The sequence below is a fragment of the Hermetia illucens genome, chromosome 1, assembly GCF_905115235.1.
Source record: "Hermetia illucens chromosome 1, iHerIll2.2.curated.20191125, whole genome shotgun sequence".
In the NCBI taxonomy this organism is placed as follows: domain Eukaryota; kingdom Metazoa; phylum Arthropoda; class Insecta; order Diptera; family Stratiomyidae; genus Hermetia; species Hermetia illucens.
Window position 1 is genome coordinate 190085545 of NC_051849.1, and position 26680 is coordinate 190112224.

The following is a 26680-nucleotide window of genomic DNA, read 5'->3' on the forward strand; positions in this document are numbered from 1 at the left end:
GCAGGATGGGCATCGAGGTGTATAGGGCTTGACTGCTGCTGACTTGTTGACAGATTTGTTTGTTCTCTCAGGCTTGTTTTTTCCATCTGTGAACTTTCTTCAGGTGGCTGTAAAGATCATTTATTGATGCTTCCAAGACATCTGTTGTTAACTGCGGTTATTGCGGCATCCATTTCCCACTTATAGGTGGAAAAGGAGGGCTGTGTCGTGAATGGCTTCAGTATTCACTCTCACCGCCCACAACCCTTTTTTCAATTAGGATTACCAAAACTATGAAATTAGATTTTTGTCTGCTATTGACGTTGGATACCAGCCGACTGAGCTGTGAAAGAGTATCTGAGTCAAATCAGGGTAATAATTTTGGGCGAGCGCAATGCTGACCACTTTGCCTGACAGTGTACTGTTGTATAAAGTTACGGTCTTGAATGAAGCGCTCTAACACACTTCAAGACCCTGGTCCAATTGGATTGTTGCGCCAGAGATTATTATAATATTATTATTATTTGTGGTCTAGCCCAAAATTGATAGACACGGGGTAGCTTCCTCCGAACAACAGTTTTTAGTTTTCAATGCAAATATATATTTCCGAAATACCCCGTGTCTACCAAAACTATCTTAATCACACACCCATATCTCAGTCATAAATTTTATGTTGACCTTTATTATCTTTATTGGATTTTAACTCCATTTTGCAGTCTGCATATCATAAATTTCTGATTATCTTCTCTGATTATTTACATAAAATTGGCTTATCATATCAATCCATCGATCACTTGTAACTTTAAAAATGAAGAATATGCGTATACATAGGGGGATTTTATTGTTAAAAAGAATTATTTGACAAGTAGCCATTGGTAAATGCTTATCAGCCGTTAACAAATCGTAAGTGGGCTGATAAGCTCTGACTAATTGAATTTATAGAAACTCGCTATGTATTTATATCAGTGGGTGCAGGGTAGATATTTCTTGAGTTTGATTTCTCAAGTTTGATATATTATCACATTAAATCCCGCCTTATTAGCGATAGCAAAGCACATATTATTGAGGTGATTGATGATGTTCGATAAGTGATCAGATCAGATTTATGTGAATATGTAAAATAGTTCAAATATTGACGGTTTTTTAGGAGATAAATGATTTTTTTTATTGAATTGAACATAGCTTATTGATTGATGAGATGCATACGTACACAATGTGTTATTTATTTCATTAGAGACACTTTTGGTTCTTTTATCATTTCAAATACGCCAAACTTACAACAAAACTCAATCTTAATTTCCCATAAATTGGGTAATTTGACGCGGCAACTCACTGGCAACCCTGTATGCCATGTGTTTACTTGCACCTGTCATTTTCGGCGATTTTTTTTTGTTAAAATGGTTGAGTGAATAACGGCCGGTCCATCCCCAGCTGATGAAAAGTGTCATGTAACTTTTGGCTTGCGGTTTGTAATTAACACTTAAGTGAAAAGTCAATTAGCAAGTGCCGGAGAAAGATGCATGCCTAATGTCACACCGTAAACGACATATTGCTCTTTTCGAGATTCGCTGGCCACGTACGGTCGAGAAAATGTTGATGCTCAACACGACCATTGTGACGATTTCCGTGTTCACGGCGTTGTTGCTTTTTTGCATTTGGCCGACGCGTTTCGCGAAACATTATGATTTTATCGATGGCGACAGAATATACAGTGCCTTAGTGACAGAGACTACGTTGAATATATCAAAGTTGCAGCTGGACGAATGTGAATATGAGGATATTCTTGAGGAGAACCCGTTCATGTACAAGGACGTGTACACGCAGCGAATTCACGATACGCAGGAGATCCGCCTTGGGGGCGAGTACTACCCCGGTGACTGCAAGCCACGCTATAGTGCTGCAATCATCATCCCGTATCGACAGCGCGAACAGCAGCTGAACAAATTCCTTACGTACATGCACAACTACTTACGTAAACAACGGATCCATTATCGGATTTTCCTGATTGAACAGTTTGACCGGAAACCTTTCAATCGGGCCAAGTTATTCAACATAGGATCAGTAGTTGCGGCGGAATACGGCTTCCCGTGTCTGATCCTTCACGATGTTGACCTCATGCCTCTCAATTTGGGGCAAATGTACGCCTGCACAGAGTGCCCGCGACATATGTGCTCCAGTTTGGATGAGTTCCGATTCAATTTGCCTTACGAAGGATTATTCGGTGGAGCAGTGGCGATCCGAGCTCAACAGTTTCGTTTCATCAATGGAATGTCGAACATGTTCCACGGGTGGGGCGGTGAAGACGACGATCTTTACGGGCGTATCATTGCGAAAAACCTCCAGATATGTCGCTTTGCTCCTGACTACAGTGAATACACCATGCTCAAACATACCAAAGAGGTGCCGAACGCTGACCGCCTCGCCTTCTTACGATCCGGCCCACTACGCTACCACACGGACGGACTCAATTCCCTGATATACGCTCAGAAGGACTTCAAACTGCACAACCTTTTCACGCATGTTCTAGTCGAAACTTAATGTACACAGCAAGGCCAGCGAATGGAATTCGAGGCACGCAGTCTGGAGGGACGGAGACGCAGCACGAGGTGATATTTTTTTATCTACAAACTCGAAGACGAGGTTTTTAATCTTAGGTAGGTGATAATTGCTAGACAGTAGGTGAATAAGTATAGAAGCGACCTGGTGTCGTTTGACGGCGTTGTTATCATTAGTGTTGTAAGCAAATATTTGTGTTACGGGGCTCGTTCTATGATATTGGAATGGCTCTGTCGATGCGGTACTAAGATTGCGGGCAGAATGTCCGTTGTTTACCTAATTCGTTAACAGATCATGGCAAAACAGTTCGTTAAGATAGTAAAGCACATTGGGCACAATCTTATTGTTTAGAGGTCCACATTCCTTCTCTTGCCAAGAATACAATTGGGAAATGTATTAGCAATCAGATGTATTTGAAGGTCTTACATGTTAATTGGACCAAATTTAAACGTAGTGGAGTGTTGTGATTATTGAAAAGGGGGTGATAGAGTTAAAGAAACGAAGAAGAAACTTTGATTTATATATATGCACTTTATTAGGAACTTTTCTTTATATGTACATCTATCGTGGGCAACGGTCACGGATCAACTAACATGAAAATTATTGGGAACGCAAGCAATGCGCTCCGGTGCGTGAGACAAAAGAATGAGACGCACGATATCTGTATTTCTCAACACTTCCGCCGTTTGAGTGCGTCGAGGATCCTATGCCTAAGCGGTTACATAGATGTTGGAGCTGTGTCTTTGGAAGTGTTTTGGTAAATATATCTGCTAGCTGCTGATCAGTAGGAACATATTCTACCGATATTTCCCCACTCTCCACAGTTTCGCGAAAGTAGTGATGCTTGATGTCTCTATGCGACGTGTGGAAAGTATGGAGGTCATTTGTAAGATGGTTTTTCTACTCTGGTAGTATGAATCAGGGCGTTGTCTTGTTAGTATATTTTAAGTGTAGAATTACACATCGACAACCGAACTCTGCAATTCAAATTGGCTATTCTATACGACTCGACTGCATATTTCTCCTTGGTGATTGAGAGAAGAGACCGGCTTATTTCCATGCGGTCTTTTCTGTCCCAAACAACGGCACTTTCTCACCGCTAATCCTCCACTCCCGTGGCGAGTTCTAAAAGTGGAGAGTTCCGCGCCATCTACTTGTTCGCATTCGCAACATTCGAAATAAATTTCGAATGCCGCGAATCCTGCTGCGCCACATATTCACGTAAGTGGCCCAACAATAAAAAGGTTTCCTCTATTCTGGACCTCTGAGGAAAGTACTTGATAAACAAAGAGTCGTTAGTTTTTCTCGTGAAAAATTTGTTTTTAATTTATTTTGATTGTGTTTTTCGCGTCCCATTACTTGCGTTGAATATTTTAGCGGAAATAATGGGTTTCATACCTATCTAATTATCAAACGCACCTTCGGGTTACTGAGCAAATCTGACACTTCACGTCTTTTGGAGCGTCCGCCGGCTCATCGAAGGCCTTTAGTCTCAACAAAGAGACCCACTTGGGTCCGCCCCGAAAGTCGAGCTTGAAGGAGTGCTCCCCTTGCTCCAGAACTCTAAAGGGGCCCTTGTAGGGTGGTTGGTTCATTCGACAGAATTTTAAGGAATCGAATGGTGTGCAGATTGTAGTTTTTGCAACTACTACACGGTGTCCATTTCCCGTCCCTTTTGAGCATCAAATGAAGTGGGCTGGACCACGAGCTATCTGATGGTCTGCAAATGTCTTTTCGTTTTGCACCATATAAAGAAATTCCGCTTTGGTTATTGCATATTTTTCGGGCGGTAGGCTACAAGGACGCTTCGAGATTGGATTGCCTTTAGTAGCGATTCTATGTACTATGTTGTGAGGCTGAGTCTGCGCGAAATTTGCAGAGGCCGTCAATTGTGGAAACTGTAAGAGTAGTTGGCGAGATTTGCATACAATTGGTTTGTTCAGTCTATCAAACATTTTCCTTAATGTCGACAAGCAAATTAAATTTCTGAAGAAAATATGCTCCTGTTATGGGTAGTGATACCCACGACATATTTCTGCGTAAATCAAAGTCTAAATTTATTAATTGTTCGCCGTATGCATTTATGACAAGATAGGATGCGCGCGATAATATAGTTAGCGATTATAAACATGTTACTCAGACCATGTCTTTGCTAACAGCATCTGCCGACTCCAGCGAAGAGAATCCGAACACAAAGAAGTGGCCTTGCAGTTCAAAAAAAATGCTGCGCGGCGTAAGCTGGAAATGGCTGACTGTTGCGACGCCAGGATGCCTGCCTAGTGCGACGCTAACATGATCGTAAAATGGGCCTGTGGCTGCTTGTTGCTTCGGCCCAACTCCCAGAACATAAGCGCGTTACGATGGACAAACAAATTCACTGCACGCATTGTGCGGGATATCGTTGTTGTAAGCTTATAAAAATGTCCTTTGGCATATGTGAATGAAGTTTCATTACGCCCGTGGTCCACCATGGGCCTCACGCGCGTGCTCGCAATAAAAAAGAGAAAGCAAACGTACAAAGTACAATTTATTGTAAATATCTGTGTGTGTGATTTTTGGACATTGCCCAACTCGGGTTACAAGAATATTGGCGGAGCGTCTGCTCAGGACGACTGATGAAACGAAAATAATAAATGCTCGAGCTAGAAGAGGACACGCGGCAACAACATTTGCTTGCATGCGCGACGTGAAGTTCGCAACAGTCCTGTTGATGAATTTGTGCGGTTCGGCAGGAGTGCCACAAACTCATCTCGGGTTCACCAATTTGTAGTGTTCTAGGTTTTATTATTATTCTGGGCATGAAAAATATTTCGAATTTCGTTTTTCGCTCGCTGCAAACTAAAAATAAAAAAAATCTAAACCGTTTGCTTTACTAAATATTTTTATTATTTGAAAGTATGCATATTTCGGCGACTATTTGTCGCTTTCATCAATGCATTGAGCTTTACTAAAACCCTCTAAACTCAGGTTTTTTTAAAAATCTTTCTGCAAAGTTTTTTTTCGAATTTGAGCTGCCTAGATGGAAAACAGCCTCCTGGTTCCGCCGTCAAGATGGTGACACTTTTACTGCCACGTTGGGACACTTCTTTACAATGCAAATAAATAAATTTGAGTAGAACGCTTCGGCAAAACAAAAACTTCTGCTAATGTTTTCCTTAAACTTAGAGAGGACAAAGAAAACCGGACTTAAAAACTCTTACGAAGCCGGCAAGAAGAAAGTCTATGCAGATTCTTGAGGCCTATCTGTCTTATTTTTAGCTCTTCCCAAAGATTGACAATACAGTTTATTTCGGAACTCTGAGACGACCATAATTTTTGGTTATTTTTTGGTTTCAATTGAATGCTTAACCAAAGTAGATGAATGCTTTGGACCATGATCATCTTGAACGGTCTAACGCTCCGTTAATTGTTGATGAGCACAGGGGAGCAGATTTTATCCAAAAATATGACAGTGAGGCTTGCGGTTTCGTTCAGGGCAGAGGCAACTCATCAGACACTGCCTCACCTCTGCCCTGGGAGCAGCGTGGGTCACAACCGTGAAAGCATGTTGCTTTCCAACTGGTCCGGTCTGCCATTAAGTGGATAGCGGACTTAGAAATCCCTCAATTCCTAAACAAAATTTTATGACAGTGAGTTTGGACTGTTATGACGCCCATAACTTGCATTAGGGAACTAACTTTTGGGCTTGTATATTATATTGTAATATTGTTATGTAATTACTGTACGTAGATGTTCACTTGGGTACCGAGAGTTCCGTGCTCGGACTGGGTTACGTAAAAATCTGGGACTTCCAAAGCCCCCCGATTCACACACACTAGCCCCCTGGATCCCGTATCACTTGATTGCGTAGCGCTCAACGAAAACCCGTTCTATTTTAGAGTAAATACTCTTTTCTGGGTAAATTCTCTACCTTTGCTATAGGCCGATAACGACATAAATAAGTAAATTGGGACTTTGCGTTCCACAGAGTTTCCCTGGACCGGTAGAATATTTTTGGGTCAGCGATTCTTATTTTTCTTTGCATGGAAACAAAATGTATGAAATTCCTTTAAAAAGTAAGAAACGTCGAATTTGATATGCTCAGAATTGGTTGAAGGTTTTTCTTTTGAAAAGCTGGTTTCAGGGTGCACTTTCTTTCTTATCAAGAACAGCAAAATACAGTTTGTTTATTCGTTATTACTTAAAATATTTTTATATATATTTATCAGACAAGTAAAAAATTGAAAATTCTTGATTCTTAAAGCAGAGGCGACTGCCTTCACAGTTCACTTCATATAAACTTTACTACGCGAGAGTGCGTGTGATCACACCGGCAGTTGGAGCAGTAGAGAGATGCGGTCCCTCTGTCTCCAGACAACGGGACTCCATCACCGCTGGCTCTACACTCTCGTGGCGAGTTCTAGAAAAGCCGCGGAGAGCAGCGGCGGCGTCATCCATCCGCTCGTATCAACAACACTCGAAATAAATTTCGAACATTCGAAATAAATTATTGTTAATGCTGCTGCGCCACACTATTACTTTAATGGAAACACTAACACACTAAATTATACAACTATACTGGACAAATAATTATAACTATATTGATTCAACTCGAGGCATGTTTATAACCGACGCGTTTAAGTCTACTTCAGAAACTTGATTGACTTCACAGCAGAACGCATGTTGTTGCACAATAATTTGAAAATGTGTAGGCGTGTCTGATGCGTTACGCAAATGTTTCTGAGTTCTAAACATGCGCAACGGAAAAGTTGTGTGTTGCGCTTCGTTCCGCAATATTTTTCAGTTGACGGCTGAATTATAATTTTTCCTATTGTTTGGGATCAAATTTTAAAGCTTCGTATATAAATCCAGATACCAGATATCCTAAGGTAGTAAATTACCATTGCTTAGGAGGTATCACAACTTTTAATTGTGTGTGTTGTTTATATATATGCGGTGATATCATTTGCAAAAGTTCTCCGAAAGTATTTGGGTCCATCCTCGTACAATTTTTGTAATCAAGATGGCAAGACAAATGTGATTCTTCAATTAGACTGGCTATGAGAGGCCCTTGTCTTTAGCCATGCATTTACTTAAATTTTCTGTTTTCTTTTGGTTTTCTGGTAACATCACCATCAACAAGGGCGCACACCGTAACGCTCGTTTCAGCCATATATACGGTCCCATTTGATTCAGTTTGTTTTCGGTCGAAGCCTAAAACAAAACGAATTGAATGAAGCGCTTTCACAGATATAATCCATTCGGCAAACCGCTCATTTCACCCAAATAAAACCCGACAACTTTTAACAACTCATCATTAAAGTTCACTCACTTCATTTATTTGAGCTTCATTTATCTAACCAATACATCAATTATCACAATTTGATCACCGCTCTCTATAACGAATTCTAATACAGAAATACTGATTGGAATTTGACGAGATAAAATTAACTTGGCTTTCTCTGACCGGCGGACTAGACTTGAATTTTGTGAGACAGTTGACAAAATGTCGTTATTGACATTTGTTCCCCAGTTTCATGTCAGGCCGTTAGCTTTTCTCTGCGGTCATTGAATGCAGCGGTGGAGGCGACTCCACTATGGCGCCCACGTTCACACCTCCGATGTGCTGCCTTGATTGCTTTTTGTTCCCTGCACACGAATTCATGTCATATATTGTCATCGTCTTTCCAGGATTTCTTAACATCCAATCATAACAACAATGAGTGTACAATTTTTTCAATGTACTGAAAGCACTCCGATCCGTGTGTGGCGGCAAAGACTAAACTGTTATATGATTGTGTTGACAAAACGGGAGAGCTTCAATAGAGATATGAGATTGATGATTGTCCAAAATGAGAAGCACTGGCTCTGTTGCTGCAGCCTGAGAGTGGTCAAGAAAATGTCTCAAAAAAACAAAAAATGAGAAGTAATCATCCAGCCACTCTTGCTTATCTTGCTGGTCCTTATCGAATTGGTAAAAGTTCTTGATAGTTTCCCAGATCATGAAGTTCTAATCTCTGGCTGATTAATATTGTGATGTGGATTAATATGTGGCCACTGTCAGGATTACGCTTTTCATATTGTGTTTTTTCTCTTCGATCACTTTGGCGGACACTGAATAAGGTTCGCACTGATATTCTTTCAGTACCTTCAGTTCACAGGTCACTCAGTTCCTTTCATTACATTTCCTAGCTATTCGCTGATATTCCTTCAGCGGTAAAATGAATTTTCGCTGATATTTCTTCAGCGATAACTTTATTTTCGCTGATACTTCCTCAGCGGTAAATTAAATTTTCCCTGATATTCCTTCAGCGCTAAACTAACTTTTCACTGATATTCTTTTTGCACTTCCTTTGTCTCTAAAGTCACTTAAAAAAATGTCGATGTCGATTTCACACTGATATTTCAGATTCGCGGATGATTGATTGATTTCTCTTCAAACAAAAATAACCGGAAGAATACCGACTGCGGTAGTTAACTATTCTATACTTTGGAATGCTAAACAACAACTTCCGGGATATCGGAAGCCGGGCGCTTCGGGTATAAAGGTTTTGTGTTCACCTTATGTGAGAAACTCTCTATGGACGATTTTCTATTCATACATAGCTAAGAATACAAAATAACTCGTCATATTTTGCTAAACTTCAAGATATACGTGTGTACATGGAAATCGACGCCATAGATACTGTTTTCATCCTAAATAAACAAACACTGTCTATTACCGCATGACGATGCATGCATATATTATGTGCTTATCATCTTCACGCATTTCCACTTTACTCCGTGCACAAAAGCATAGATATAAGTTAATAAAAATATCGGGTGGTTATATTAAAAAAAACAATTTATTACTTCATGCCTAACTACAATTTTTTGAAATATAAAAGAAATTAATATGATTTTGCCTAATGTGCAATCATGCGATTTCATCGATTGCACCGATGACCCCAATAGTTGCAGACGTCGCTTTTGGATGTGGTGCTGACACAGGTGTGTTTGCGCGTGCAGCATTTCCGTTCGGGTTAACTCGCCCGGCTTTAAATGCGATAGTCCCCAATCGCTAAAAGAATCGTATGTCGTTGAACCTGACCTTGGTAGTTGCTGATCGTGGATCTGATGTTGGAATTGATGTTGGCGGTTCTGGATCGGATTTCGAAGACGACGATGATGTCGGAACCGGTGATGGTAGTTCCGTCGATTGCTTAACCTTCATACGACCCTCTTTTCAACTAGCGTTGAAGGTCCTATGGTCATTTTTGACCATATGAAGAAAATGTAAAGAAATCATGAAAAAAATTCAAGAAACGATAATAATTTTTATTAGTATTCAAAACATTATATTGTTTTAACAGTCTTTGCACTTTACAATAAAGTGTCGCTTGCACACACAATTGTTACAAGTAAATGAGGTTTTTATGTCTTTAGGGCAAAATTTGCATCGTCCTCTTTTGGCAGATTCCTCTTTTGTTGTTGTAGTGTTATTGGTGTCATCAGTTAAATTTCTGCTTTTCAATACAATGTCTGCAGACGCTAAGGCTCTAGGAAGAGACTTCCTCATCTGCATATATGGATTCACCAGTGCGCGACCGAGCTGCTCCAAAAAAAGTCGCCGCCTGTAGAGTTTACTTTTGTTCCAATCCGGTTCTACCTGAGTAAACAATATAAATGCATTATAACACGATATATCAATAATGTTGCAAAAAACTGCTACTGGCCATCTTTTAGTTTTTCTTTTCGTTGAGTAGCAAGCGACAAGTTTATCCAAAGTATCTACCGCACCTTTCGACGCATTATAATCTTCGATGATAAGCGGTTTTTTATTCTCCTTATTATTTATAGAATTAGTAGTATGTAGTGTGCTCTGTAAAATAACGCTTCGATTTTTCTTTGGTACATACGTAACCAACGTCGTATCTTTGGTAAATGCGAATTTCGAACTTTGTGCAGGCCACTTCTTTGATTCCAAAAGAACTCTCGGAATCGAAGGTTTATTTTTTCGAATTGTTCCAACTGATGTAATCCCTCGTTTCAAGAGCTTTTGTGCAAGTTCATAGGATGTAAAAAAATTATCTACCGTAATGTTGTAACCTTTCAATCCAGCAGTCAGGTCTTGAACGACTTGCATTCCTTGATTTCTTTCTGGTGTATTGTTTATTCTTCCGGTGTAAGGTTGTATATTCCAGACGTAGCTTGTACCGCTGTCGCAAGCTACCCAATTCTTCATTCCATATTTAGCAGGTTTCATTGGCATATATTGCCTGAAAGGACATCTGCCCCTAAAGGGAACCAGCTGCTCGTCAATGGTAATATTCTTTTGCGGATTGTAGAGTTTTGGTAAAATATCTACCCACGAGTCCCACAGCTCGCGGATGGGTGCAAACTTGTCTGTTTCCCGGCGGCTACTCCTCGTGGACCGATCATCAAAACGAATGAATCGTGAGATCTTCTTGAACGTTTTGTTCGACATGACGGCTCGAAAAATTGGACGTCCTATTTCAGCATCCCACAAACTTTCAGTTGCTTCATTGTTAGATCGGTACACTCCTGCAAGAATCAAAAGTCCGATGTAAGCTCGCAAAGTTGGCGTATCGATATCTTCAAAAGTGGCTCCTAAGACTCTACGTCCTTCCCGATTCGTATTTCGCAAAATTATCGTTTCCAACTGCGGTGGTAGAAATAGATCGAATGATGACTGAATATCAGAGATCCTTGAAGCGGCGTAGCGTGTTATTCCGGGTTGTAGTGATGAGTTTGTACTTCTTCGTGAATGTCGGAAAGGATGTTCGTACCATTGTATAGTTTTGTCTCTAGATAAATATTCGGGTAGGTCTTCCAGAATAATTTCTTCAAGGTCGTCGTCCGAAACTTCAATTTCTTCATCGCCCGATTCATAATCTTCAATTTCGGATACTTCCTCGTCCTCGTCACTAAAACTCTCCGCTACTTCGATAAAGTCCATGCTTTTATGCAACTAAACTATACGGCAACGATTTACCAAATGATACACTTGTTCAATGACCTCGCGCTTTTATAGCCCTTCGAGGATGATGCAATACATTGCACGCTATGTGCAATAAGATGATGAAATACATTGCAACACATATAGGATGCTATACAATACAAGAAAACAATTTTCCTATTGGAATTTATCCCCAGAATTCGCAAAATTCATTCGATTGGTCGTTTTTGACCCAAGGAACTTAAACGTAACATTTTTTACTGTGCAAGAACGGAGCATTTTTTAAAAATACTCTGGTGTCTAACATGTTTAGGAAGAAAATAAATTATCAGTTACCATATTTAAAGTTCATTGAATAACAAACAGCTAATACAGAGTCAACGAAAAATCAATTTTGGTCAGAAATGACCAGAAGAACGTATGAAGGTTAACCTTTATTTCTGAAACGATATTCTTAGTTTTGAATTTTAAGCATAACTGGAAGGAAATGATGAAAGCCATAAAAACGCCAATTGTGGTAAGTGTTGAGTATGTTGTTATTCGATGGATGCTAGTTTCGGTACGCATAAGTTGAATCTCGCTGGTGTTGTTTATATGGAGATTTTTCATCATTTGTAGTGAGAGTACTTCCTGGTAAGTGTTAACTTCTGGAGATGGTTGTAATATGGCAGGTAGCACATTCATCGTTGTTATATCTCGATTGACAAAGGTCCTTCCATTTACCGTTAAGCTCGTGTTATGGATTTTAACTAAATAGGTACCGTTTAGTTTATGGGCTATCTGCTCAGCTTCGATTGTACCAGTAAATTGGTTCAGCAAAATGGTACCGGATGCAATCTCTTCAATGGTTGGTATGTGCGCATTGCTGGTTGTCTTGCATGTGGCTGTAAGGCTTTTCATCAGGTTTGGTATGCAAGAGGTGTTTGAGATATCCAAAATTTCATCCGATTTACAAATGGTTAAAGAATTTACATTTTTACAGTTTTCAATTACGCCAAATATTTGTTCATCATTTTTCAAAATTTTACTAAATTCGATGAAATTGATAATATGTTTTTTCTTTACAGCTTTAATTAATAATGTTTCATAGATAGGCTTAGTCGTCAAAGGAATATTTATAATGTACAGTAAACATGACAAATTTGTTATTATTTTTACTTCCGCGAAATCTAAAGCTTCTTCTATTGTGGAGTACGGTACAAATTCTTTATCTAAAATGTCAGTAGCTAATTTCATTTCTATTTTTGATAAAATAATTGAGTTAACGACGCCTAATTTTGCCCAATGAATTGCTAGGTTTATATTTTTCAATTCTTCTTTAATTATTGACAATCTGAATTTAACATCTAATATCATATCATAATTTGTTTTGTTGCTTTCCTTAAATAATTTCTGAATTTCGTTTGCAATTTGTGTAATATTATTGATTCTTTCAGTGTACATTTGATTGATTAGAACCTGTCTATTATTGTTTTCTAACATATTGTTAATTTTTGCTTTTATAGTGACAAAGTCCTCGTGATCTGGATTACCTGCAATCCATTTCCAAGTACTGCCGATAAAATCAAGTGACCTTTTAATTTTTCGTGGTTTTAAATTTCGAATAAATTCCTGAATTTGTTTGAGCTCGTAAGATAAATGAGATGAGAAAGAATAGTGTCTGACTTCTGGGAGATTAAGAACAGGTTCAATATCTGTTACGAAGCGCTCGTATTGATCGATGTTGATAGTGTGGATCAATTTAAAATTTCCGTCTTGTATTTTTGCTCTTCCTGTGTGAAACAAGACGATTTGGGAGTTCGAGAAGTCCAAAATCTCAATTTTGGCGTTTACCAAGTAGGGTAAGATCCTGAAAAGGGAAGACTAGTTACGTATGTGGCTTTTATGTATGATTTTTCCAGATTCAGTTAAAACGGTTGTATTATTGTTTTCTTTAACAATTTCTTGTTTGTATCGTGCTGTCAATTTTGATCCTTTTCTTTTGTTTTGTTTTACGTAGATAGTTTCTCCAGTTTCGTATTGCTTAGTGGGCTGTCTCGTCTTATTGTGGTTTTTTATGTCCGTCTGTTGTTTCTGTCTTAATTTCTCAATATTTGATAGCCGAATTCGTTCTAATTCGTCTGGGTCTATTCTTGGAGTTCGGCCGAAATGTAGCTCAACTGGTTTTTTTCCCGTAGTGGAGTGAATAGTAAGGTTGTATTCGTAAACAGCACGCTGCAAGAGATTTTCGAAGGATCTAGGTGGTCCTTCTTCCTTTAGGCATCGCATAATCTCAGTAAGCGTATTGTGCCAGCGTTCAACTTGGCCATTTATCTCACTTTTATAAGGGGGAGTCTTATAGATTCGGATTTTAAGGTCATCTTCTAATAAGGAGGTTATGGAGGCGGACCTAAGCGCTCCTTCATTGTCGATGACAACGATTTCTGGCACACAGTAAAAGAAAAGTAAGTCTGTAAGGGGTTGTTTAATATCCTCGATGGATTTTGAAGCAATTATTTTAGCCTGGGCAAATTTAGAAAATTTATCGACGGCAGTTAGAACTCTATGTCCCTCAGTGCTAAAGAGATCGATATGAATTGTATGACCTGCGTATGCGGGGATAGGAGTAGCGTTTAGTAAGGGTTTATTAGGGTGTCGGTCGTATTTATTTACTTTGCAAGTACAACATCGTTTTACTATGCTTTTTATTTTTGCCGACATTCTCGGAAAATAGAAATGCTCTAATAGCTGTAACCGATTTTCCTCGGCATTGCGGTGCGCTCGTTTATGTACCTGTAGTATTCTCTCTTCTTGCTCGGCCTCGTTAGAGACGTCCTCGACAAATTTCTGCGTATAGCGTATTCGGTAGCTACTGAAATGTTCAGGGTAAATTTCTTGGATGCGGCCCATATTCTCTTCGGCAGTTAGAAGACCATTTATGGTGTTAGGATTGAGGTAACGCTTGAAGATACTTATTAATTCATTATTTGAATATTGCGCCTTGATAAATATGTGTCTCGAATAATTTGGAAAAGGGTTTTGTAGCTGGTAGCTGTCTTCATTGCCGAATTTTAAAATAATTTGATTCCTGAATGCATTAATGGGTGACTCGACAGTAGGGATGAGGTTGTGTGACGAGCTCTCAACACTATGTTCTGTAGGGGTAAGGGAATTGATTAGGGTTGATTTAGGAGGCCGCGAAAGCGAGTCTGCGACAACGTTAGCTCTACCCGGCTTGTACTCTAGCTCGTAGTTGTATTCCTCTAGGATGGCTTTCCATCTTTTCATCTTACTGTTAGTGTTCTTATTGCTAAGAGCATAGGTAAGTGGTTGATGGTCAGTGTATATTTTAATCTTTCGAGAACCATAAAGGTAGCTTCGCAATGAGGTCAGTGCCCATATAATGGCAAGCATCTCTTTCTCATTGGTAGCATAGTTTTCTTCGGTGTTTGTTAATGTTCTGGAAAGGAAGACGATGGGTTTTTTATCCTGAGAGAGTACTGCACCAATGGCGTAGTCAGAAGCGTCTGTTGTTAAATGAAATTCCTTTTCAAAATTCGGATGAGTCAGTACTACTTCTTTAGACACAAGACAATTTTTTAGATTATTAAAAGCATTTTAGGCTTTCGAGTCGAGGTGAACGATTTTGTTTTTGGATTGATTTTTGGACACTCGTCCGTCTACCCCTCTTAAAAGAGACGTTAGGGGTTTTGCAATTTTTGCATAATCCTGAATAAAACGTCGATAATATCCTTACATTCCTAAAAATGATCGAAGATCTTTCAATGTTTTAGGTACTGCCATATTCCCAATTGCCTGGACCTTTTGAGGGTTAGTTTTGATACCATCCTTACTTACTACGAATCCTAAGAATTCTATGTCCGTTTTCATAAATTCGCATTTATCCGACTGGATTTTCATGTTGGAGGCTTCTAAGGTTTTCAACACTTTTTCAAGATTACTAAAGTGTTCTTCCTCGTTTCTTCCAAAGATGATAATATCATCAATGTAAACGTAACAGCACACCCCTATGTGCTCTAGAAGAATATCATCGAGGGTTCTCTGAAAAATGGACGGAGCATTCTTCAACCCAAACGGAAGACGGGTAAACTCGAATTTACCGTTGTTAATGGAAAAAGCCGTTTTTGGTATGTCGCGCTCCTTGAGTGGGATTTGGTGGAATCCACTCTTCAGGTCGATTATAGAGAAAAATTTGTTTTTGCCCAAATTCGCTAAAATTTCACTTATTTCGGGAATGGGGTATCTCTCTGGGATAGTAACCGTGTTGAGCTTGCGATAATCTATTACCATTCGATACTTTTTCTCACCCGATGCGTCTTGCTTTTTAGGAACGATCCAAACTGGTGAATTATAAGCGGATTTGGAGGGTCTTATTATTCCATCTTTGAGAAGCTTGTTTACTTCTTTCTCAACTTCTCCTTTCAAGGCCATTGGGTAGGGATATGACCTGGAGTATACAGGGTCGTCGGTCTTCGTACGTATCTCTCCCTTTACTGTGCTAGTATACGTTAACTTTTCGTCGGGTTCTGTGAGTAGTTTCGAGCAATTCTTAAGGATTAACTTTAACCTACTCGATTGCTCCTGGCTTAGATGTGTTGTTCTGATGTTAATGCTGTTAACAGTCTCTGAGATATGCTGTTTCAAAGGAATGTGTAAGTCAGGGTGAAGTGTCATATAGTTTTCGTCTGTGTGAATGATAGCTTTCATTTGTTTAAGGGTGTCGTTACCAATTATACCATCGAATGAAATCAAACTTGGAAGGATAAAAAATTGAATTTTCGTTGCATCAGGGCCAAATAAGTTTACAAATGCATGATGCGTAATTTCGATGCTACCTCCTACGGAGTTAGCGTAGAAAGCTCTGTTGTTTGGTATATGGTTTCGGATGTGTCTAGGCTGTATATAATTTTTGTTAGACCCTGTGTCCACAAGAAATCTGAGACGCTCTCCACTTCGTACTACATGCTCGAAATATGGGAGTGAAGAGCGTGTTAATCTAAAAAATAGATATCGTCCAGCTGTTCGGATTGGTCGATACTTGGTTCGTCACTAGTGTCCACATAGTCAGTTAGGGTCTGGTCATAATTAAGGTCCTCTTGGTTCATGTCTTGTTCGTATTGTTCCTCTGTAACATCATTGGTTTCATCAGGTTCTGTGTAGTACACTCTTTGTATCTTAGGTGGAGGGTGATGCCTCTGGGAGGTTTGTTGGGGACGTTTTGGTAGCCAACGTTGGTTTTGGGGTCTATTGGCATAATTTATGGCGTGAGACCTGATGGATTGGTCAACATCCATAGGTACTGGTCCTCGTGGTGGTTGAGGAGGAGGTAACTTATTTTGGGGAGTCTCATGTTGGGGTTGTTGGTAACCTTGTGAGTAGAATCGTGGTCTCTGTGGCACTTGAGGATTATGGACCAATTGTGGATGAAAATCGCGCCTAGGGGCTGGTATTGGTGCCTGTCTAGAAGGAATAGACATCATTCTACGTGGTGGAACAAGAGGTGGAGTATTATGGAGAACCTTCCGTGGATTGGTGCTGGAATTATTCGCGTATTGGGCACGATAATCCATGTTTTGAAGTTTGAAACACAAATGTAAGGCCTGCGGTAGGTCTGCCGGTTCGCGAATGCTAAGCAACCGTGGCAAATCACCTTTTAGTCCTCTGATAAACGTATCAAGTGCTTTTTCGCGGTACGATTGAGTCATGATATTCATCGCGTCCTGACTCATTTCAATCGACCCTAATTTGTTAAGTATAAGAGATAGGTGATTATACACTTCTTGATAGAATTGGGAAACGGTATTCGCACCTTGGACTAAGGTTGTCATCTGGTACTCTAAGGTACCAAGATCTCTTTTATCCGCGTAATGCAGATTTAAACATTTGGAGATTTTAGTCCAATTCAGAGGGGTATTGTACGATTCTAATGCTATATCTGCGTTACCTACAATTTTGTTTCTTATAACCGATAGTATACCGTAATATTTCGGCGTGCCTCTTAGATGGTCATAAATATGAAGGATTCTATCAACGCTCTTTCGCCATGAGCTGAATTCACCTGGTTCCCCAGAAAATGTCCTCAAGCTCTTAACGACGTCAGGAATTCTATCCATTTCGGACAGATTCTCATTATTACTGATATTAACTGGTACGTCTACTTCATCTCCAATGTCAGATGCGGGATTCAATAATGCACTAAACATTTGTCTCCCTTGAGTACGGAGAGTTTCCTCAACTACTCGGGAAATAGTTTGGAGCAGTTCGTAGTTCGGAGCATTATTAGACTCATTATGATTGCCATTAACCGGTGGTTCTAAAGTGGGCAAAGCATCAGCAAGGCCATCGAGATTTAATCGCGGTGGTTGAATCAAATTATGAGGATTCGACATTTTTGAATAACTAAAAGATCACCTTTCCCGATAAATTCAAAAAGATTGCAGATATTCACTATTCACTTCCTGAATTCAATCACTTTTAATTATTTCACTTTTGATTATGTCAATTCAAACGATTCGCTTTTCGAGTATTTTTCTTTTGAATTAAAATAAATTAAATATTTTTGTATATAAAAGACAATTTAGTGACAATAATGCAATAGCTTTAATAAATGAATATAAGGTAAAACAAAACATACAATTCTTAATTGAACCTTTAAAACTTTGAATTTATTCTAATTGAATCTGGTTAGCTTTTTTAGAGAAATCAATTTGGCGTAATTTTACAATAATAATTTGTAATTACTTACATTAAGAACGCTCTTGCTTTCATATCGGATGAAATTTTGTTTTGTTCGAATTTTATGGTGAACTGCTTCGGATCCTTAATCAGCGATTGTCCTTTTTGCCTCCTTTGGTTATTCAAAGGCTACTTGGGGCTAAATCAGGAAAAACACGCGTGCTTCGAAATTTTGGTTAATTCCGGTTTTATCTTTTCCACTCCGAAACTTTTCATTCGCGTTTACACGAAAACGATTACTTGGTTATCGCGTATCGTTTTAAAATTCGCGGAAACTTTGCGATAATGTAACGAAGTTACTAGAGATTCTAAGGATAAGACTGATCAAAAAAAAAATCACACGTGCGAAGCGGTCCCTGCTCGGGCGCCAGTTAATAAAAATATCGGGTAGTTATATTAAAAAAAAAACAATTTATTACTTCATGCCTGTTTGGCATTCTAATTACAACTAACTACAATTTTTTGAAATATAAAAGAAATTAATATGATTTTGCCTAATGTGCAATCATGCGATTTCATCGATTGCACCGATGACCCCAATAGTTGCAGACGTCGCTTTTGGATGTGGTGCTGACACAGGTGTGTTTGCGCGTGCAGCATTTCTGTTCGGGTTAACTTATATATACTATCTTTGCGTATCAAAATAGATCTAACGCATCTTCACGCATTTCCACTTTACTCCGTGCACAAAAGCATAGATATATATGTTACGTACGTAAATAAAAACCGCTGGTAACCAGGTACACACATGTCTTTTCTAATGTTTACTAACCGCAAGCATTATTAGCATATACATATGTTACGTGGAAGTCGAGGTCACGGTTTCCCGAATAATGTTTGCTTTCAGTTTTCTGGAGAAGTTGAGTTACTTCATAAGAGTTGTTGTGAGTGTGTACCTCGTAAGAGCTGCTATTGCGTGTACCTCGTAAGGGCTACTATTGCGTATAGATATGTGAAAAATCAATCGTAAACTGTTTTGGTTAGCGTATGTGATGAAATACAAATAACTAAAAAAAGGCCAAAAAAGAGAAACAAAAACGTCCCTATCCACTCCGCCGTTCATATAAGTTCTCTTTATATGATGATGATGCCATGCATGCCTTGGGTGCCATACATTTACCTGAAATTTTGATCTTCTATAATTTTGCTAATAATAGTCGGATTGCCTTCAAACTTTCCAAAATGAGGTCCTATATTATTGCCTATGCTGATGACATGTGATTTTGTACTCATTGGGGATCCGGTAAATTTCTAAAACATGGTAATATACTATTATTAATTTATTCGTGAAGATATCAGAATGGGATTGTATTTTGAGGCTTAGATTTCATATAGTTGAATCACTGTGATTTTTTTCAGATTTTTCGGTTGGGTAGGTTCTGAGAACGCGACCTTGTTCAAATCCACTTTTTCTCCTCCTGTCTATGCCAGGCTGTGAACAGCTGACAGTTAATGCTACGGTGGATGCAAATCCATAATGGCGCCCAGGTTCGCGCCTCCGATGCCCCGCCACAAATAAATAGTTAGCTGCGCAGGATTTCACTATATTCCATTGCAGTAATTCTGTGTATTGTCCGTGTATAATAATAATGAATGAAAATAACCCACATAGCCCTCATAGATGCACTGAGCACCTCATAACTTTCCCAAATTTCGCAGTAGCGAAAGTAATTTTTGTTCGGGTTTAGTGGTTACCAAAATGTCAGATAATAACACGATGTAAATTAAGTCAACCTAAATGTGAGTTGATACATGGAAGCAAGCAAACATTTGAATTTTTGAATTTCTTGGTGTTAACGTTCATTATGACTAACTTGGTGTTCCTGCCCTTGAATTAGAGCACTTCGAAAGTAACTTAGTATTTTAGGCACTTGGAAAAAAAACCAATTAAAAAACAAGATAAAGTAATCCATCTGGATATCAACAACTGATTTCTTTATTTTGCAAATCAACCTTAAATACTAATTTTCAAGACTAAGTATTGAGTGATCAAATAATCACGATACTGGAAGAATTTCGAAATAAAACAATACCGGTTCCAGCGTTTTCTCCTTGATCTCCTCTATTGTCTGAAACCGCTGTCCTTTCATTGGGTACTTAACTTTTGGGAAGAGCCAGAAGTCGCACGGAGCCAGGTCAGGAGAATAGGGGGATGGGAAAACTCATCAATAAGGTGTGCGGTATGACAAGGCGCGAGTTTTGGTGTTGAGCGGAGAGGAGTATTAAAAAAAATAAACACAAAAGGATCACTTTCAAATCGAACTTTATTACACACAACAGAACTTAGGACATATAATTCAACTTTACAGATTAATACTTTAACGGGCAGCGTTACCGCGTCGGTGGCGAATATAGAACAACTGGGCACGGGAAGCTACATGTACACCACATTTATGGAAACTGCAATTTTGCTGATTAAGTGATTTACCGGAAACAAATGAAAAAGATGCTGACGCAATGTCTGCACTTTGGAATGTTAATATTGACCCTTTGTTTGGTCTAGGTATAGTTTTACATCTTGAAGTATTTTCGCGTGTTTATTCGTGTTGTTGGTATATGTAATTTCCCTCTCCTCTAGATTAGAATTCTCCTGAATTCGTTGACCTATCTTAATATTATATTATAATTTTTTTCTGTCTTTATGTATACAATTATTCCAAAGGTCAAAAGTACGATAAATATGATGAAAATCGTGTTCAATCCATATGACACTGTTTTGTGGAATTCTAATTCTTGAATTTTTTCAATATTATTAAAATTATCTAATATTATTTCATCAAAAGTGATTTTGTTTGAAAAATTATAAGAATTTTCGTTTACAGGATAATAGAAACGTTGTTGGAATTTCTGTTTTCTATTTGAAAATTGATGATCTAGAATTTTAATTGAACAATTATTGAAATGAATGAGATCATTTTCTCTCAATGTTAGTTTTCGATTGTCACAGGTCTGATTAATAAGTATATCATTTGCATTTTTTATTACAATTGTTTCTTCATCGATCTGGATAATTTCAGTAAGTTCATTGGTTGTTAATTTACAATCTTGCTTGTAAATACAATGTTTACTCAGACTCAATTCGTTCAAAAATTTTGATTTTTCATATTTGTATATTTGTTCATTGTATTTAAATATGATTTCTCTGGGTGAGTCTATTTCTTTCTTGAATTTATTTGGCAAAGGTAAAATTATTCTCAAATCAACTGTAATATATTCTGTAGGTACTTTAATAACAAAAATCAGTAAATTCTTTTCGAATTGTATAATTCCCAATTTTAAATTTTCGATTTTGGTTAAATCTACTTTGTAGGTTTGTATTTCTTCATCAGTTAGGATGTTAGGGTGCATAATACCATATTTTGCGGAGGCGATGTTATCTAGTATATGATCTATTTTGTTTTTTAGTAATTGAATTTTGAAAAACTGATCATAATATAAACTATTACTTGCAACATTTTTATTTAAACTATTTATTTCTCCCAAAAATATTTTTCCGTCTTTTTCAACAATCGTCTTAAGTTTCATTAAAATGATTATTTATAGTTATCTGTTGATTTAGATTTGAAATTACATTGTGGTTATTAGTGTCAATTGTCTTCAAATGGTTTTCTAAGTCTTGTTTGGCTTGGTCGTCCATCGTACCAAAAAGCCATTTTTGTGTACTACCTACTAAGTTTATTAAACCTCTCCTTTTTCGTTTTTCATTAGGGATCATAGTTTTGACTTTATTATTTAGATGAGATAACTCATTTTGAAGAAAGTTCCTATGCTCTTCATCTAAATGAGCTATATTTTTCGAAAAGTTGTTAATCAAATCTAGAATTTCTTGAGTATTTATAATATGAGCTATTAAGCTGGTTTTGCTAACAATATCAGCCTGATTTAATTTAATATCGGCGAACCCTGACTGTTCCGTTATCGAGTAAATGTCAAGCTGTCCTTTAACTGAAGTTGTTATCAGTAGGAATGTTAACAAAATCATGATCATCTGTAGATTTAAAAAAATATTTTCTTTTTTTATAAGATATATATTTATATTAAATTGAGTTGATTGGAAACGCGGATATATTATTAGAATATTAATTTGCCCTGGACTACTTCTAATATTATTCTTTGACGAAGATAAGGCATTTGGCGTTGTGTAAATGTTGGTTGGCAATTTCGTGAAACATTTTCTGCAAAAATGCAACTAAATACTCCACAATCGCTTCCATTTTCTTGGAGTGGGGCATTTGAGATGTTTTCTTTAATGAATACCGAAGTATCGAATAGTACTTGTCGTTTGTCAAGGGATTCTTCCCTCAAGTATTCCTCTAGTTTGTATAAAATATTAGGATTTTCCTTTCTCATTGGATCATAATATTGAATTTTATTATTTCTAAAATCAATAACTGCCATACACCAGTGGACTTCATTCACATGAACTAGGATCATTATAAGATCGTAGGAAAAAATATTTATTTTTCTGGTCTATCTGCGAACTGCATTATATCCTGAACGAAAGAAACATGGAATAAAGAATGTGTTCATTACGTGAACTTTTGGCAATACTCCTGTTCCGTTTTGTTCACTACGTTCTTTCAAGAGATTTAAGTAGAAATTTATAATTTGGTCATTCAACCATTCTTCTCCGATTAATGTTTTAATATCTCTTCTTGATAAGCTGATGTTAAATTTTGATATTAGGATCACACTAAGTGGTCCGTTATTAATTGCTTTATCAATAATTGATTTTTCTTCTTCCGTGAAAGGGATTTCGAGCTCTTTAGCTTGGTCTGTAAACTTTAATTTACGTTTTATGTTCACTGGATGAACATTATGAAGTTTCACTTTTCGAAATTTGGGTAAATGTTTCTGCCTTGTAGCCTTATAATTCTTTACTAAACCTGTTGATCTGGTTTCAATGTAATCTTCCCTAGTTTGATTTCGCTTTTCAATCACTTTCTCTTTGGTAATTTGTAGATTTTTTCTGATTTTATCAAAATTTACTTTACGGTTTTGAACATCTATTGGCGTAGCTTTAATTGTTGAGTGAAATCGTTGGTTATAGTTGATGACGGCCTTTTGTATTATTCGCCTAGTCGAAATTTTAACTTTTTGATATATGAGAGTTCTAAACTTTTCTGCTAAGGTTCTATGTAAGCTTTTTACATCTGCAATACCTGTATGGCTGTGAGCTTTCGTCAAATGTAAGGAAACGTTTTCTTCTTGTAAGAAATCTTTTATCTGGACACTGTTGAATTCGTTTCCAGCGACTACTTTTTCAGGTTTGCCAATTTTTGCGAAATGATCTTCTGTTCAATGATAGTGACATGATTTCTATCAGGTAAATAACAAGCAGCGGCAAATTTAGAGAATTTGTCTATGACGGTGAGAAACGAATGTTTCATTATTATATAGATATCAATATGAACGATTTGGTTTATGTCTGTTGCCGTTTCAGTTAAATAGAATTTAGGTTTAATGGGTTTGCGGTCGTATTTGACCTCTTGACATACTTCACATTAGTTTATTACAATGTTTATTAATTCCAACAATTTAGGGTAGTAAATTTTGTTTTTGATTGCTGCAAAAGTTTCTTGAATCCCTGAGTGCAGACTTTCCCTTACATGATAAAGAGAGATTTGTTTAACAGCTTCGACTTCTGTTCGTAAATCTTGTGCTCGAAAAGAACATCTAATGAATTTGATTGTTTTATCGTTAGAAAACATTTCCCTTAGTTTTTCTTGAACAAAATTATATTTGTGATCTGAAATTTCTGAGTAGATGCCAGTTATGCCTTTTCTGATATATCGTTTGAGAATATCTTCTAACATTTCGAAGTCATATTCAGCAATATATATTATTCTTTTCTTGTGTATTACCTCCATTTCTTTTACTTTGTTATTCGTTAAAATGATTTGCGTTTTGTATTTATTGACGATTTCTTCCTTGATCGGAATATGGTCCAACAATTCCTCTTCTGCCGAGTGAACTGTGGCCATTGTAGCGTCATTATCTTCTTCGATATTAAACAAAATTCCAAAATCAGAATACGAATTGGTTTTATCAGGTAATTCACTTGAATTCTCATTAGTTTCTTTCATAAGGTCGATTCTACTTAGAAAATCAGCAACCTTGTTTTCTTTTCCTTTTAAATATTCAATTTCAAACTGATATTCCCCAAGTTTTAAGAGCCAACGTTGATGACGTGGTGATAAATCTTTGCCTTTATATTTAGCATGTAAATATTTGATAGGTTGATGGTCGGTAAAAATTTTGAATTTGTTACCATAAAGATATGGTCTGAAGTAATTTACAGACCATATTATGGCTAGAAATTCTTTGTCGGTCGCTGAATAGTTTCGCTCATGCGAATTCAGCGTCCTTGATGCATAGCAAATAGGGTGTCCCTCTTGCGACAAGGCGGCACCTATTGCGTAATTTGATGCATCGGTGGTTAAATGAAATTGTTTATTAAAGTTTGGAAAGCGTAAAATAGGATGGGAACTAATGAGTGTTTTTAATTTTTCAAATGCCTCTATATAATTCGGATCCTTAGGATTGACTTTTTTAAGAAATTTGGTAAGGGTCTAGGTCTATTAGAGCGTCTAGATTAGTGAGCAGATCTATACCTATGATGAATTCATAATTTCTTTTATTGAGTCTTTGAGCTTTCCTGCGGATCAAGGCTCCTTTTGGTAGCTTCAGTTCCTTTGGAGCTGATGTATGTACTTCATACTTTATGAAATCTTCACCTGTAATTGTGCTAAAATTCAAAGGAATTTTCTGAAAGGAAGTAAGATTTTCATTTATAATGCTAAATGACGACCCGGTATCTATTAGTGCTGTGTATTTGGTATTGTTGATTGTAATAAGAATAGTTGGAAGATCGTCCGAGGCTAGTTTATAAAAAATTTGGGGTTATTGTTATCGATATTATTATTTTGACCAGTGTTAGTGGATTGAGTTCGGGTTACGAAATTTTGTTGATGTTCGTGCGAAACCTCATTATTATTGGTTTGGCTCTGAACATTGTCAACTTCCATTGGTTCTTCTCGTTGTCTCCTAGAATCTGAATTTTGTCTAGTTTGTCTCGATGAGAAATTTCTCCTTCTAGATTGTGTGGAATTATTATTTCGAAAATTATTATTCTGATTATTGGATTGGCCAGATTGGTTAGAATTTATATTAAATGTGTAAGAGTTTCGTCTCGTCCTATGATTATTATCAGAATGTCTTCTGTATTGTTCTGTATTGTCTGTGTCATTTGTCTGTTGGTTTGTTGTAAAATTTCGTTCATTTTTCTGATAACCACTTTGTTTCCTATTTGATTTTGCATTATATTTATTAACTCTGTCAAATTTTTTGAATTCTTTCCTAATACACAAATCTTCAAAGTTTCTGCTTTGCATTATTTTAATAATTTCATCTATATCGCTTTCCTGTGAAATTTTATCGAGAAGTACACTCTGTGTAATTTCTTTCACTTTGTTAGCTAATATAATTTCAAATGTGCTTAAATCTATATGATTTTCTCCTGAATAGTACGTTAATAATTCGTCTCCTTTGATTTTTAATTTCTGAATTTCCAAAATAAGTTCGCCTACGGTGTTTGCTCTTATTGTGTGGATCCTTCGAAATATTTCTGCCGGTTCCATTTCTGGTCGGAATCGAAGTTTTAGTTTGTCCTTGATGAGGTCCCAATTGTCTGTCTCTCTAATATTGATGATGGATTCTTTTGCTTCGCCAGTTATTTTCTCGAAGAAAATTGTCCTTATTGCGGTTCTACGGGTTTCAAAGTCAGAGATTCCGTTTAGGTAATGTTCCATGGTATTGATGAATGCATTTATTTTGATTTCGCCGTTCCCCGAAAAATTGGACATATATTTTAATTCTTTTAGAACTTTTGTCCGTCCATTATAAATCTGTGCTTGATTTTGTGCATTCTGTTGTTGGCGTAACTGCTCAAACGCTGCTGCTAACTGCTCTACCTGTTCATCTTTCTGTTGCAGTTGCTGCTGTAATACCGCGATTTGTTGGTCCATATTTTCTGATTCTATTCGTCTTTCGTTATGGACACTCCTCCTTTGTAATTTCCTTCGTAGTTGCTCCACGTCTAGTAAGTTTTCAGCAAAAAATTTTATTTCTATTCAGCTTACCCCTTTTTTTTTTGGTTTTCTGCTGCTTTTAATTCGATTCGCTTTCAGCTTCTATTCACTTTCACTTAAACGTGTATTGTTTGAGTCACTCACTTTTGTTTGTTTATTGATTTATTATTATTTTTTTTTTTAATATTTTGGGTTTCTGGCAGCCTCACCAGTCATTTGAAGAACTTAAGGCCTTACTTTCGTTCTCCCAAAATTTATAATTTGAGTTAAAAAAGGATTTCGGTAATCCTTCGCGGCGTCCCGAATACGATTTATTAACTTTGGTTTAATTACCATTAACCTTCGCGATTAATAGTTTAGTTTTTTATATTCACGTTTTTCC

General features: G+C 37.4%; 2 protein-coding genes across 2 annotated transcripts in view; one reads left to right on the plus strand and one right to left on the minus strand.

Annotated features, from left to right (window-relative positions):
- The first annotated feature begins 1312 nt into the window (after window positions 1-1312).
- Window positions 1313-26680, plus strand: part of LOC119654025 (beta-1,4-galactosyltransferase 6) — a 54455-nt gene continuing 29087 nt past the window's right edge. Inside the window, exon 1 of the mRNA XM_038059191.1 lies at window positions 1313-2633. Within this exon, the coding sequence (XP_037915119.1) occupies window positions 1507-2517 (1011 nt within the window). The 5' untranslated portion in view covers window positions 1313-1506 and the 3' untranslated portion in view covers window positions 2518-2633. The remainder of the gene's footprint in view (window positions 2634-26680) is intronic.
- On the minus strand, window positions 9860-11473 carry LOC119647040 (piggyBac transposable element-derived protein 4-like). Its single transcript, XM_038047799.1, has 2 exons — window positions 11426-11473; window positions 9860-11176 (listed from the first exon to the last, which is right to left on the minus strand). Exons 1-2 carry the CDS (start codon window positions 11471-11473, stop codon window positions 9860-9862), a joined length of 1365 nt encoding a protein of 454 aa, XP_037903727.1.